Source organism: Cervus canadensis, chromosome 3 (genome assembly GCF_019320065.1).
Source record: "Cervus canadensis isolate Bull #8, Minnesota chromosome 3, ASM1932006v1, whole genome shotgun sequence".
Lineage (NCBI taxonomy): Eukaryota > Metazoa > Chordata > Mammalia > Artiodactyla > Cervidae > Cervus > Cervus canadensis.
The window spans coordinates 109,735,674-109,748,265 of NC_057388.1; the positions used below are offsets into that span (position 1 = coordinate 109,735,674).

General features: G+C 48.5%; 1 protein-coding gene across 7 annotated transcripts in view; it reads left to right on the forward strand.

The window, feature by feature from the left end:
* The window catches only part of RNF32 (ring finger protein 32), a 46,374-nt gene that overhangs the window by 12,657 nt on the left and 21,125 nt on the right, over positions 1-12,592 (forward strand). For 5 of the 7 annotated variants that reach the window (XM_043463988.1, XM_043463982.1, XM_043463985.1 and 2 more), the window contains 3 exons: positions 1,035-1,067; positions 1,796-1,920; positions 2,048-2,156. In XM_043463988.1, coding sequence (XP_043319923.1) covers positions 1,035-1,067; positions 1,796-1,920; positions 2,048-2,156 — 267 coding nt within the window. Of the gene's footprint in view, positions 1-1,034; positions 1,068-1,795; positions 1,921-2,047; positions 2,157-2,320; positions 2,669-3,452; positions 4,370-12,592 lie in introns of those variants that run through there. The other 2 variants (XM_043463989.1, XM_043463987.1) reach the window with 2 other exon arrangements.

Here is a 12,592-nt window from a genome sequence, read left to right on the forward strand (position 1 = left end):
TTAAGAAGAAAAGTATAGACTGAATAAAGGCATGATGGTGGGGTGAGGGGATGATTACTTTAAAACTGGGAGGTTTCCCCCAGATGAAGTGGCCCAGGGAAGGCATGGGCCTTCCATGCCTTCCATGCCTTGGAACATTCACTCCTGGGGAAGTTTATCTGCTGCGACCCCCTCCAGCCCAGCGCTGTCAGAGAGAATTCAGAAACGCAGAGCAGGGGAGTGGACTGCATGCTGGCTGGCCTGGTCTCACCCTTCCCTGCTCCTTCTTTCCAGAAGAACCAACCTCCTTTCTCTTCATTCAGTCTAAGCTCCGTTGTCCCAGCCCTGAGTATCTTTAGACAGTTTGGATATAACATCTCAACCCAGAATATCATAGCATCACCGACTCAATGGACATGAGTCTGAGCAAACTCCAGGAGACAGTGAGGGACAGGGAAGCCTGGCGTGATGCAGTTCTTAGGGTCACAAAGAGGTGGGCACGACTGAGCGACTGAACAACAATGGAATACCATTATTCAGTGGGAATTTGGGCCACAGAAAGGTGGAATTTTCTGGCGACCACCCTTGCCCTGCATTTAAAGGAGAAAAGGTAATTCATGTGTCTCTGGGATTTACTGCTCATTAGAGAGTGCAGTTGAGTTGAACAGAGTCCTAAGAAAAGGTGTTTGCTTTCTGTCCTCTGTACCCCACCCCCAGCCTGGGTCCCTGCCAGCTGTGCTCAGAATAGGATCTGCCCAGAAATATTTCTCTTTTATAATAGTCTCATTTTTAAATATACACTTGTTCTGTAGCAAACTTCATGTGTTTGTTTGATGTTTCAGATTGTTGTTAAGTTTCTCTTGTTGAGATTATATACCCGTGCCATGCTAAACTTTAACTCCGAATATTGTAAATATCAAGGTTGTTAAATCTGCTTCTTAACGTTTTCAAAGAAGCAACACAGCTTACTTTTAAAGAGTCAGAACTTTTCTTTTAATTAATGCATTTATGCTGCTTAATTTAAACTTCAAACCTCCTTTGTCTTCTCTGAACAGGTGCTGCTCTCCTGCTCCCACGTGTTCCACAGGGTGAGGCGCCCCCTGCCCCGCGCCCCCAGGGGCACACAGCACCCTCCCAACTCAGAGGGTTGAGGCCGTCTCGCACTTTGCTGTTTAGTCCCTCAGTCGTGTACAACTCTTTTCGACCCCGTGGACTGTGGCCCACCAGACTCCTCTGTCCATGGGATTTTCCAGACACGGATACTGGAGTGGGTTGCTATTTCCTCCTCCAGGGGACCTTCCCCACCCAGGGATCGAACCTGCGTTGGCAGGCAGATTCTTTACCACTGAGCCACCAGGGAAGCCCTCTCTCACTTTCCGGCTCCCGAAAAGAGCCATTTATTTTATCCCTATGGTTTTAGACTAGAGTAGGACTCATCCTGTTTTGAGAATTGTGAATTCTCCATGGCGTTAGAGCCACAAATGTCCCTACAGAGAGTGTGGTTAGTGAGGACTGCTGGCGTGGGCGAGCACCCGCTCCCGCCGAGTTCACTGCCCGGTTGCCTGAACGCAGCGACCATCCACCTTCACACAGGGGTGCTCAGAAATGTTTGATGTGCCTGCATGTACATTCTTGTAAAATATCATTTTTCATGAGGAAGGTGTTAACATCTGATGAAACTTCTTCCCTTCATAATCTAAATTGGACTAAGTCTCATAATTATGTGAGAAAAAGAACACTATAATTACATGAGAAGTAAAACGTGTTGTTTCTGCGTAATTACTCGTGAAATTTCAAGTGAAATGTTTTCCTTCAGGCTTGCCTTCAGGCTTTTGAAAAGTTCACAAATAAAAAAACGTGTCCTCTCTGTAGAAAGAACCAGTACCAAACCCGGGTGATCCGCGATGGGGCCCGACTCTTCAAAATCAAGTGTGCGACCAGGTGAGCGGCCCGAGCCCCGGGACGCGTCCCCGGCCGCGCGGGAGCAGGCCCGCCCCGGGCGCGCTCTGGGGGCTGCGCGGTGGGGGTCTTCCCTGCCGCCCGGGGCTGACGGCGCCCTGTGCCCTAGGATCCAGGCGTCCTGGCGCGGACACGTGGTCAGGAGGTGGTACCGGGACCTGAGGAGGACGATGCCGCCCACAGATGCCAAGCTGAGGAGGAAGTTCTTTGAAGCCAAGGTGGGTGTGACCCCGACGCCGCCGGCGGCTCCCCTGCCCGCGGCTCGCGGCGCCTGCGGGGGGCCCGTGACACCCTGAGCCGGGCTTCAGCTTCGGGCTCTTTTAAACGGTGGGATGCCGGCCCCGTAAACTGGCTCTCTAACCCGGATGGTAAATACTTTAAGATTTCCTTTTCTAGTCACCACATAAAAGAAAGAGAAGTCGCTCAGTCGTGTCCGACTCTTTGCGACCCCAGGGACTGTAGCCCACCAGGCTCCTCCGTCCATGGGATTCTCCAGGCAAGAGTACTGGAGTGGGTTGCCATTTCCTTCTCCATCATAAAACTTGTAAAATTGGATAAGGTGAAATTCAGAGCAAGCTTTTGCGTGTCCACCTTATGACAACGATTTAGATAAACTCATCTCTTCAGAGAAAAGAAAGGAAACGGCTCAAGGTTTCACACCTCCTGAGCAACGGAAGGACCTCCTGGCCTCACCAAAATGCGAGAGAGAGAGTTTTAGAAATAAATAACTGCGGTTTCTGCCTTTTCCTTTAACCAGTTTTTACCTGTTTGGGTTTTTTTTTTTTTTTTTTGGCCTGTTTAACAACTTCCCCTACGTGCCTCATACAGAAAGGCCAGGCACAGAGGAGGAGCCAGCCCCGACCTGCCTCCCAGCTCTGCGGCCTCGGGCGACACCCTGGCTCCTGCCTGGGGCCCCGTCTGTGCTGCAAAGGAGGGCGGAGCACACAGCGGGCACTGGAGACCGCGTTTACTGTAAACATTACTGAATCATTCGGGTCTGTCTGTGTGCGGCCTTAGACATAGTGCGATTCCGTAATTTGTAGACGCGCCCTGTATGAGAGGATGGCGTTGTGACAGTGTCGCCTGGAATCACTGGGGCAAACCCGCAGTTATCTGTTATCTGTGGAAACTCCACTCCCGTTTATTTCCATCCTTTCTAAAGGCATCTGTCTTCTAGCCTGCACTCCCACGTGGGATAATGAGCGATAGGAAGTTACCCTTCGCCATGCAAGGGGTGCCCTCTCTCCTGTCGTGTGATTCCTTGTGTCGAGAGCCTAAGGACTGAGCCCCGTGCGCCGGGGAGGGGGTCGCCATGGGCCATCGTCCAACCTCCTGCCCGACCTCAGGCTGCGGGGCTGATGTCCGTGCGTCTCAGGACCCCACCATCCTTCTGCATGCCTGGAGTTGGGGGGGGAGGGGCGGTCTTCTTCAGTGCCCCTGAAAGTAGATGGACTTAGCTTGACCACAAAGCAGCGATCATAACAGATTTTTCTAATGCCCTTCCTGGTCGCTAGGTAATGGTTCCAAGCAAGGTAGCTGTCAGTATGTGCAAAAGAAAATCAGAATCATGGCTCATGTGAAGTCACCACGCCTCAGACTTAATCGAGAACGCGCACTTGATTTGCGCGCCGGAGTAGGACACCAGTAAAGGCAGCGTGTGAACAAGCGACCTTAAAATACTGAGTCTCTTGATGACTCCGAGGTTGACGCGGGTGGAGCGACTCCCTTCTGTGGCCCAGCGCGGCCGGCTGGAGCTGCCCCGGAGCCGCCCCTTTTCCCGGCTGGAGGGGGGCAGAAACAGGGAGGAGGAGGCCGTGGATGGGGAATCTGGGGTCTCCCCCCCGCCCCCCGCAGGACAGGCGCGGAGGACGTCTGGGGCAGGGGCAGGGCCTGGGCGGCTGCAGGTGCCCCCATGAAAACCCCCGAGTTCCGTGCCGCCTGGGCCTTTCTCAAACGTCCCCATTTTACAGAAGAAACAGCAGATTAGCTAAAACTCCGGATAACGGACGCGATAGAAAGAACACGTGCCACCTTCACTGTTTCCTGGACAGTGAGCCTCTCCCCCGAACGGCTCAGGGAGCACCATGCTCACCTCCTTAGTAGGTCTCAGCTCCACCGAGTCTACCGTCCTCTCTAGAGAGCCTTGTCCCTTCCCCTCACAGAGTCCCTGGGCTCACCACCCCCACCCCCGACCCCCAGCCTGGATGGGGCCGCCGTCACTCCCTCCGCGGCCTCTGTCTCACCTCCCGCCTGTTGTGGTTCGCTCTGAGCCAGTAAGCGACTGTCTCCCATGCTGGTTTTTCTTCTTCCTCTTATATTCCTTCCATGTTTTTCTGTATTCTTAGCCTAACAGTAACGCTTATTCTCTGTGTTCCTCTTAATAATTTATAATATATAATAATTATTATTATTATATATAACTATTACATATATATATGTGGGATCTCAAATCAGAAATTATCATTTCTGCTTGGAAAAATTTAATTACAGACTCAATAGTTGTTTTACCTTCTGTGTATATTTTTTTATTTTCATGCATCAGTTTAAGATAACTTTTGAACGCATAGACTACCCTTTGTGTTCACATGGAGCAGAGTCGAGCGGCTCAGCCGGCTGTACGCACACATGCCACATACTTCAGACCGCTCTTCCCCAGAAGCATTTTAACTTAGTGAAGTTATACTCCTACTTTGTTGCACAAATAGGCATTTTATCATTGCCTCTTTCCATTTATGAAATCTAGAATCCCCGGCTTTCTCTGCTGGTTTCCTAAATCTTCTCCACGATTTTTTCACAGCTCACCCCAGCCCACTTATCCCATTTGGCCATGAACAATCGACATCTGTAAACCCAAACCTCATTTTCAATAAATGAAGACTGCATTTACGTCAGGTAGTAGATTGGCAGAAGTATACAATCCTGTCCCTGCACCTGGTGGCTGATAATGGTAGAGGCCTTGTATACTTAAATGCCTACCTAGGTAGAGCCCAGAGACCATCCTTTATGATATAGACCACTTCTTATCATTTACTGAATGACTCTTGTGATTTGATGACTTTTCCTTCCTCTTCCAACTTGATGGACTCACTTGCTGAGCTATAAGTATGATCTTGTTGTTCAGTCGCTCAGTCGTGTCCAACTCGTTGTGCCCCAGGGACTGCAGCACGCCAGGGCTCCCTGTCCATCACCATCTCCCAGAGCTTGCTCAAACTCATGTCCATCGAGTCGGTGATGCCATCCAACCATCACATCCTCTGCTGTCCCCTTCTCCTCCCATCTTCAATCTTTCCCAGCATTAGGGACTTTTCTAATGAAGAGTCAGCTCTTCCTAGGGATGATGTAGGAAATGTTAATCTACAACTTTAAATGCCAGCGTGCTTGTGTGGAATCTGAGAGGTGATTAAACTAGGTCTGAGTTTCACATCACCCAGGAGTCTATAGATACACCAGAGATATACACAGATGACAGTTTGAGAACCATATCAGTAAGGTACTGTGAGCTACTGGGTGAAAGATTGTTGGGGAACTGCATTTTTCACACACAATCTCAAAGAATCACCCCACAGATGAGTCAGAATCTATCAAGAGGAGGAGAAGTGCATACACTGGAAAAGTCCAGTAATCCTCTTCTCAGCCCAGGGGCCACAAAGCCGGCCACTGGGCAGAGTGACCCCTGAGCCACATGTGCACACGGAACACTGGGGCAGAGCTGCGCCTTTGCACTTTGACACCAACGATGCTTCACCTGGGCCCAACCACGAGGACACCTGTGAGCAGGTGGGTCCACAATGAGAAGTATTCTGTGAAACAGCTGACATCAACAGAACAGTGTCATAAAGAACAAAAGAGGAATGTTCTGGAACAAAGTTACTTGAGAGATAGAACATTTAAATGTAATGAAAAATCTCTGGCCGGATCCTAGGTCAACACTAAACATGAAAGGAACATGAAAACCAAGCAGCTGTGGCAGTGCCAGAGGAGCACAGTAATCTTCCCAGTAACGGACTCCAAAGACGTGGAGGTCTGGGATTTACACGGGGAAGAACTCACGTGTCTTGAGGAAGCTCAGTGAGCTACCATAGAACACAGAAAAACCGTTCAACAATCTGAGGAAGACAACATAGAAACAAAATGAGAAATTTAACAGAGTGATAGAAAAATTAAAAAGAACCAAGCAAATTCTGGAGCTGAAGTACACAATGAATGAAATGAAAGGAAAAAAAAAAAAGCCTTTAATAGAAGGCATAAACATTAGAATGGTTCAAACAGAAGAGTGTGAGTTAGAAGACAAAACTTCTGAAATTATTCAGTAAGAGGAGAACAAAGAAAAAAAAGTGACGAAGGTATGTGTGATTCTTGGAATACATTAGAAGAAATAATTTGTAAATTATTAGAGTCCCAGAAGAAGAGAGGAAGGAGGAGGCAGATGGTATATAAAGAAACAATGGCTGAGAACTTCCCAGATGGGGGAGAGATTTAGCCATCCAAGTTGGTAAACCTCATAGGTCACCAAACAAACTCAATTTAAAGAGATGTTCTCCAAGACACATTATAATAACTGTCAAAAATCAAAGACAGCATCTTAAAAGCAGCAAGAGAAAATAAGCTTATAACTAACTTAACAAGAAAATGCCCACAGGCTATCAGTGGGTCTTAGCAGACTCACAGGCCAGAAGGCGATATATTCAAGGTGCTAAAAAGAAAAAAAACTGCCGAGCAAGAATACTTTACTAGCAAAGATGTCCTTCAGAAATGAAGGAGAGATAACAAAGCCTGCCCCAAACAAATGAAAGCTGAGGGACTTCATCTCTAGACCTGCCTCCCAAGAAATGTTGAGTTTTTCAGGCTGAATGCTAATTTCAGGAAGGATGCTAATTAGTAACACATGCATGAGTGTGCTCAATCATGTCTGACTCTGTGGCCTGTGGACTATAGCCACCAGGCTCCTCTGTCCATGTCCATGGGCTTGCCCAGGCCAGAAAACTGCAGCAGGCTGCCCTTTCCTCCTCCAGGCAATCTTCCTGACTCAGAGAGCGAACCCTTGCCTCTTGTGTCTCCTTCGTTGGCAGGTGTATTCTTTACTACTGCACCACCTGGGAAGTCCCGTTAGTGACATGGGAACACACGAGAGAAAGCACACTGTCAAATGGAGAACACTCCTAATACCGTAATATTGTGCTATGTTACTCCCTTATAAAGGCTGAAGAACGAAGTATTAAAAATAACTGTAGCTACAGTAATTTGTCAGTGAATATATTTGTCAGTACTATACAAAGATGAACAGTATATAGTATTTGTCAATACTATAAAAAGATGTCAGTTGTGACATAAAAAATGTAGAAGGGGGAAGTAAAAGGGTGGAGTGTATGCAGTCAAAGTTATCAGTGTAAAACAGACTTGTATCTGTACAATGTTTTATGTAAGCCCCACGGTAACCACACAACAAAACCCTACCATAGATAGACTGAGTTAAGGAGAAGGGAAGAGAGCCTTCCACTCTGCAAGACCGTCAGTCCACAAAGGACCAGCAAGGGAGGAAGAGAGGAAGACAGGATCGAGGGACAGACGGGCGGCAGTAGGGGGCGTCCGGAAGTCCTTACCTAGCAGTGATGATGATCAATATGAATGAATCAATTTGTCCAGTCAATAGGCATAGAATGAGCAGATGGATTCAAAAGCAAAACTGCCTACAGAGAGACTTGCTGCACCATTAAGGGCACAAATAGGCTCAAACTGAAGGGACAGAGAAAGCTGTTCCACGCGGGTAGAAACCAAGAGACAGCAGGGGCGGCTGTGCTCGTGTCAGATAGAAGAGATGTCAAAGCTGTGGCAGAGAAGAGCACTGGATAAAGACGGAGCAGCGAATCCGTCCAGAGGATGCGGCCAGAACTCACCCAAAACGGATTAAAGACTAAAGCCTGAAACCACAAAACTCTTAAAGAAAAGCACAGGGGGAATCTTGGCACTGATCTTGGCAACGATGTTTTTGGATACACCACCAAAAGCACAGGCAACAAAAGCAGAAATAAATGGTCCACTTGACACTATCACAACACTGTTGTATCGGCTGTACTCCAACACAAAATAAAAAGTTTAATTAAAAACATAATCAGCTAGAGGGGAAAGGAGGGAAGAGAGAAGAGAAGTTAGGGATGGAAGCCAGATTTCTCTGAGAGTGTTCAGTTGGTGTTTTTATTTATTAAATGTTCTTAATAACTAAAAATTAATAAATAAACTACATCAAAATAAATAGCTTCTGCACATCACTGGAAACAGTCTACAAAATGAAAAGAGACAACCCAAAGAATGGGAGAAAATATTTGCAAATCATAAATCTCATAAGGGGGTTGTATTCAAAATATATAAAGAACTCATACAACTCAACAGCCAAAAAACCCAGCCATCTGATTTTTTTTAAATGGGCAGAGGCGGTGACTAGACACCCCTCTGAAGAAGACATACACATGGCCAACAGGTGCGTGAAAAAGGTGTTCAGCCTCAGTAATCATCAGGGAAATGCAAGTCAGCACCACGGTGATACCACCTCCCGTCTGTTAGAATGACTGTAACAAAAAGGCGAGAAAGAATGAGTGTTGGCGAGGATGTGGAGGAAAGGGAAGTTCTGGGCGCTGTTGCTGGGAATATAAATAGGTACAGCCTCGATGGAGATACTAAAGCTTGAGTAAAAGTGGGACTACCAAAGACTGCCATACCACCAGCGGTTCCATTCCTGGGCCTCCGACCATCTAAAGGAGAAATCAAGAGCTAAGAGAGACTTCTGCACACCCATGCTCATGGCAGCATTGTGCATGATGGCCACGACCCAGAAGCAGCCTGAGTGTCGATTAACAGATGAATGGACGAGGAAGACGTAGCCCACATACAGCGGAATTCAGCCATGAGAAAGAAAGCAAGCCTACCATTTGCACCAACACACGTGAACCTTGAGGACGGTATGCTAAGGGACATAAACCAGACAGAGAAATATGATGTGATTCCACTTGTGTGTGAAACCCGCGGAGGTGGAACTGACAGAAACAGAGTAGAATGGCGGTGGCCAGGGCCATGGGCAGAGGGGCAGGCGAGGGGAGATGCCAGGCTGAGGGCAGCGTGCAGTGCTCAGCCTGGCGATGGCAGTCAGCAACACTGTATCAGATGCTTGAACGCTGCCCGGAACGTAGATCGGACATCGGACATGGCCTCACCGTAGACAGGAAGTGGTGTTAACTCACCCTTCTGTTCCTAAGAGACTCAGGTTCAAGCCCTGGGGTGAGATGATCCCCTGGAGGAGGGCCTGGCAGCACACTCCAGTATTCTCACCTGTGGGCTATGGTCCACGGGGTCCCAGAGAGTCGGCTTAGCACACACGCAGCCTCCTGTGGTGATTGCTTCCCAATATGTAAGTGCATCGAGTCATCACATTGTAACCTGGAAACTTACACCACATTATACATCAGTTCTGTCCCAATATATGTAAAACTTTGGTAACTGAGATTCTTGTGAAATGACAGATGGACGGGTGATGAACCAGTAGAAAGTCACCCACCTCAGTGTCCAGAGATTCTAAGTCTACAGTAAGGACTTGGACTTCTTCACAGCAGATCAGTGAAGAAAAAGACTTATTGAAAAGAACAGTTAATGTCGGCATTTACATGAAGGAGAAAAACAGACATTACTTCATACCTTATCCTCAGAAGAGTTCCATGTTAATTACATAAATACTTGCCAAGCGAATATATAAAATTACTAGAATGCATCAGATGACGCACCGGGCCCTGAGCTCTGCCCCACCCGGGGCCCAGGACAGCGTGGTGACCCGTGTGCGCTGGGAGCTTAGGAAGGCCTCCTGACGTTGCCGCTGGAGCCGGGGGTCAGCGGCCCCCACCGTGCCAAGCTGCTCAGCAGAAGAGCGCCAAAGACCCACTGACGGTCAACAAGGTGAAATGATCGTCTTTACTTGAGTTTCTAGTAACAACGGAGCATTGGCTTATATTAATACAGAGATTGAAATACACATGGTATTCAGGGGTTTTGGCTATTTTCATGTGCTTTTTAAAAGATGTGATCCTGTGAACAGAATAAGTATTTCTCAGTACAGTACCGTAACAGCCTAATAAGAGAGATATTAGACACGAAACAACTGTGAACTCTGAGTTAGTAAAGAAAGAAGTCATTGTCCAGAGGTGCCTTTACAAAAGACTTTCATCTCAGTTCAAAAGGATACCCTATTTTATTAAAGATAACTCAGTGGCAATTTTCTAATGGTAGAGACTCTTCAGAGTCCCTTGGACTGCAAGGAGAGCCAACCAGTCAATCCTCAAGGATTTCAACCCTGAATATTCATTGGAAGGACTGATGCTGAAGCTGAAGCTCCAATACTTTGGCCACCTGATGCAAAGAGCCGACTCACTGGAAAAGACCCTGATGCTGGGAAAGACTGAAGGCAGGAGGAGAAGGGGGCAACAGAGGGTGAGATGGTTAGATGGCATCACTGACTCAATGGACATGTGTTTGAGCAAACTCCAGGAGATGGTGAAGGACAGGGAAGCCTGGCGTGCTGCAGCCCGTGGGGTCACAAAGAGTTGGACACGACTGAGCGGCTTAACAGCAATGATGGAAATAGAATTTTATTATTTTCATCAAGAAACAAACGTGCATTTCAGTTTTTTTAAGAAGTTTGAACTGTTCTCCTTTAAATGCCTATAAAAATACTTTAACTTGAGCTTGTCAGTATAATGAGCCTTTCAAATCTAGAAATCACAGGTTAAGAGATTTAAAATAAAAGTGTAACTCTTGGTCCTAGATTCTCACTGTCTTCATCTTGACAGTTTTTCAGACCCAGGCGTGTGTCCCAAAGCCCAGCTTCGGAGGCATCGGGGTCTGCAGGTTCCCTAGTGATAGATGCACTAAAAGAGAAAGCCCAAAGCCGCGGCAAGCAAGGGGTTCATCAAGGCCCCAGTGGGCGGGAGACCAGCCCTGTGACAGGGACATTCCAGGAGCGCCAGGCTCCTGCACGGGCCTGCCTTTGGCTCTGCCTTCTGACACCCGCGTGTTCACCCTGTCACCCTCCTCACACAGAACTGTAGATCAGTGAGCCGTGAGGGACCCAGTGTCTGAATTTCAGAAATCGGACAGTTTACAGAGCAAAATGTGCAGTAGCTACAGTATCGAATATGATACGTTTATCATAAAGGACCCCCTGTGGGACCAGGGGTCCTTTAAACTGGGGGTGACTTGTGCAACCAGAAGCCGCATTTCTAAGTTCTGTCTCCATACTGACCATGGGTGAGAGTCAGTGTAAAGTCATCTTATGTTTAGTCTAAAAAACTGAAATTGCAAATGACTAGAAGGAGGAAACTGCATGACCCACTCCACCGCCCAAGGCTGACGGACGGGTGCGTGTCGGCCCCGCCGCCTCTGTGGGCCCATTAGTCGGGGCGCTGCAGCAGGGTCCCCTCTCCTCGCAGCCCCTGCAGCTCCGTACCCCAGGGATCTCCTGCCATCCAGAGTCTGCCGGTGATCAGAGAAACCCGGCCTCCAGCAGACTCATTACCAACTTTCAAAAACTGTCCATTTGGCCAAGTAAGAGCTAAACCCAAGCATCACATGGAGGCCCTCAGAATCATCTCCTAAGATTGAAGGGCTGTTTCAAGAGCAGGAAAGCTGGCAGTATCTGACCACACACTACAGGATATTCCTGGACACTGAAATGTCCAGCTCTAGAAGTTTCACTCCACTGAATTCCCTTTTTTTTTCCTTGTCTGGCAGATAGGTGAAAACTTCTCGCCATAGCTGGGGACCACTGGCCTGGTTCCCTTTGGGGAAAAGAAGGCTAATCCACAGAAAAGACAGTCAGAGCAGGGGCGAGACTGTGATATTTTTAGGCACCACACATGAGGAAGTGCTTGGCCCCTTTAAAGTTTCAAGACCTCACCAAGATGGATATGTCTTTAATACTGGAGATTAGATTAGCTCCGGCCGTTCTATTTTTATAAATCAATCCGTCTTTCTCGTAAAAGAACCGTGGCCTTGCCAGTGCTCGCCCTTCTGTCTCAGGGCGATTAATAAGGGGGATGAATGAGGTCTTCTCCCGCCTCCGTTGTCCTGCGTCTGCTGGGTGTCAGCAGTCTAGCAGAACGCAGAGGTCATCTCTCCACAGACAGTCACGCTCCCCCAGGCCCAGGCTTTGTCTTGGCAGCGCTGCCTTGCCTGGAATACCCCTGGCACATTCCTGACAAGACCGAACAGGGCAGAGTGAAGCTGCGTCACACCGGAGGTCTCTCAGACACCAGGCAGGGCCGCGCTAAGGGCGGAAGGGGGTCCCCTGCTGGGCCCGAGCCCCCCGGGGCAGCGTGCGGAGTGGCCCTGCATTGGCGGCGCCCTCGGCGCGGAGGGCCGTCAGGCCGCGCCGACACCGCAGGCCGGCCGCGCTCCCGCGCCGTCGACTGAACCCAGATCAAAGCCGCCCGGGGAGGTCACGAGAGCCGCCGCGCTCACGCCTGTCACTGTGTGTACAGAACGCCCGAGTGTCGCCCAGAATGCAGTGGTCGGTCCTTGAGTGCCTTTGATCCTTATCTGGGAGTTCTGCTAGCATATGTCATATAATTGAGGTATGGCCTTTTATTGCGGCAATTAAAACTTTTCAAATGCATTA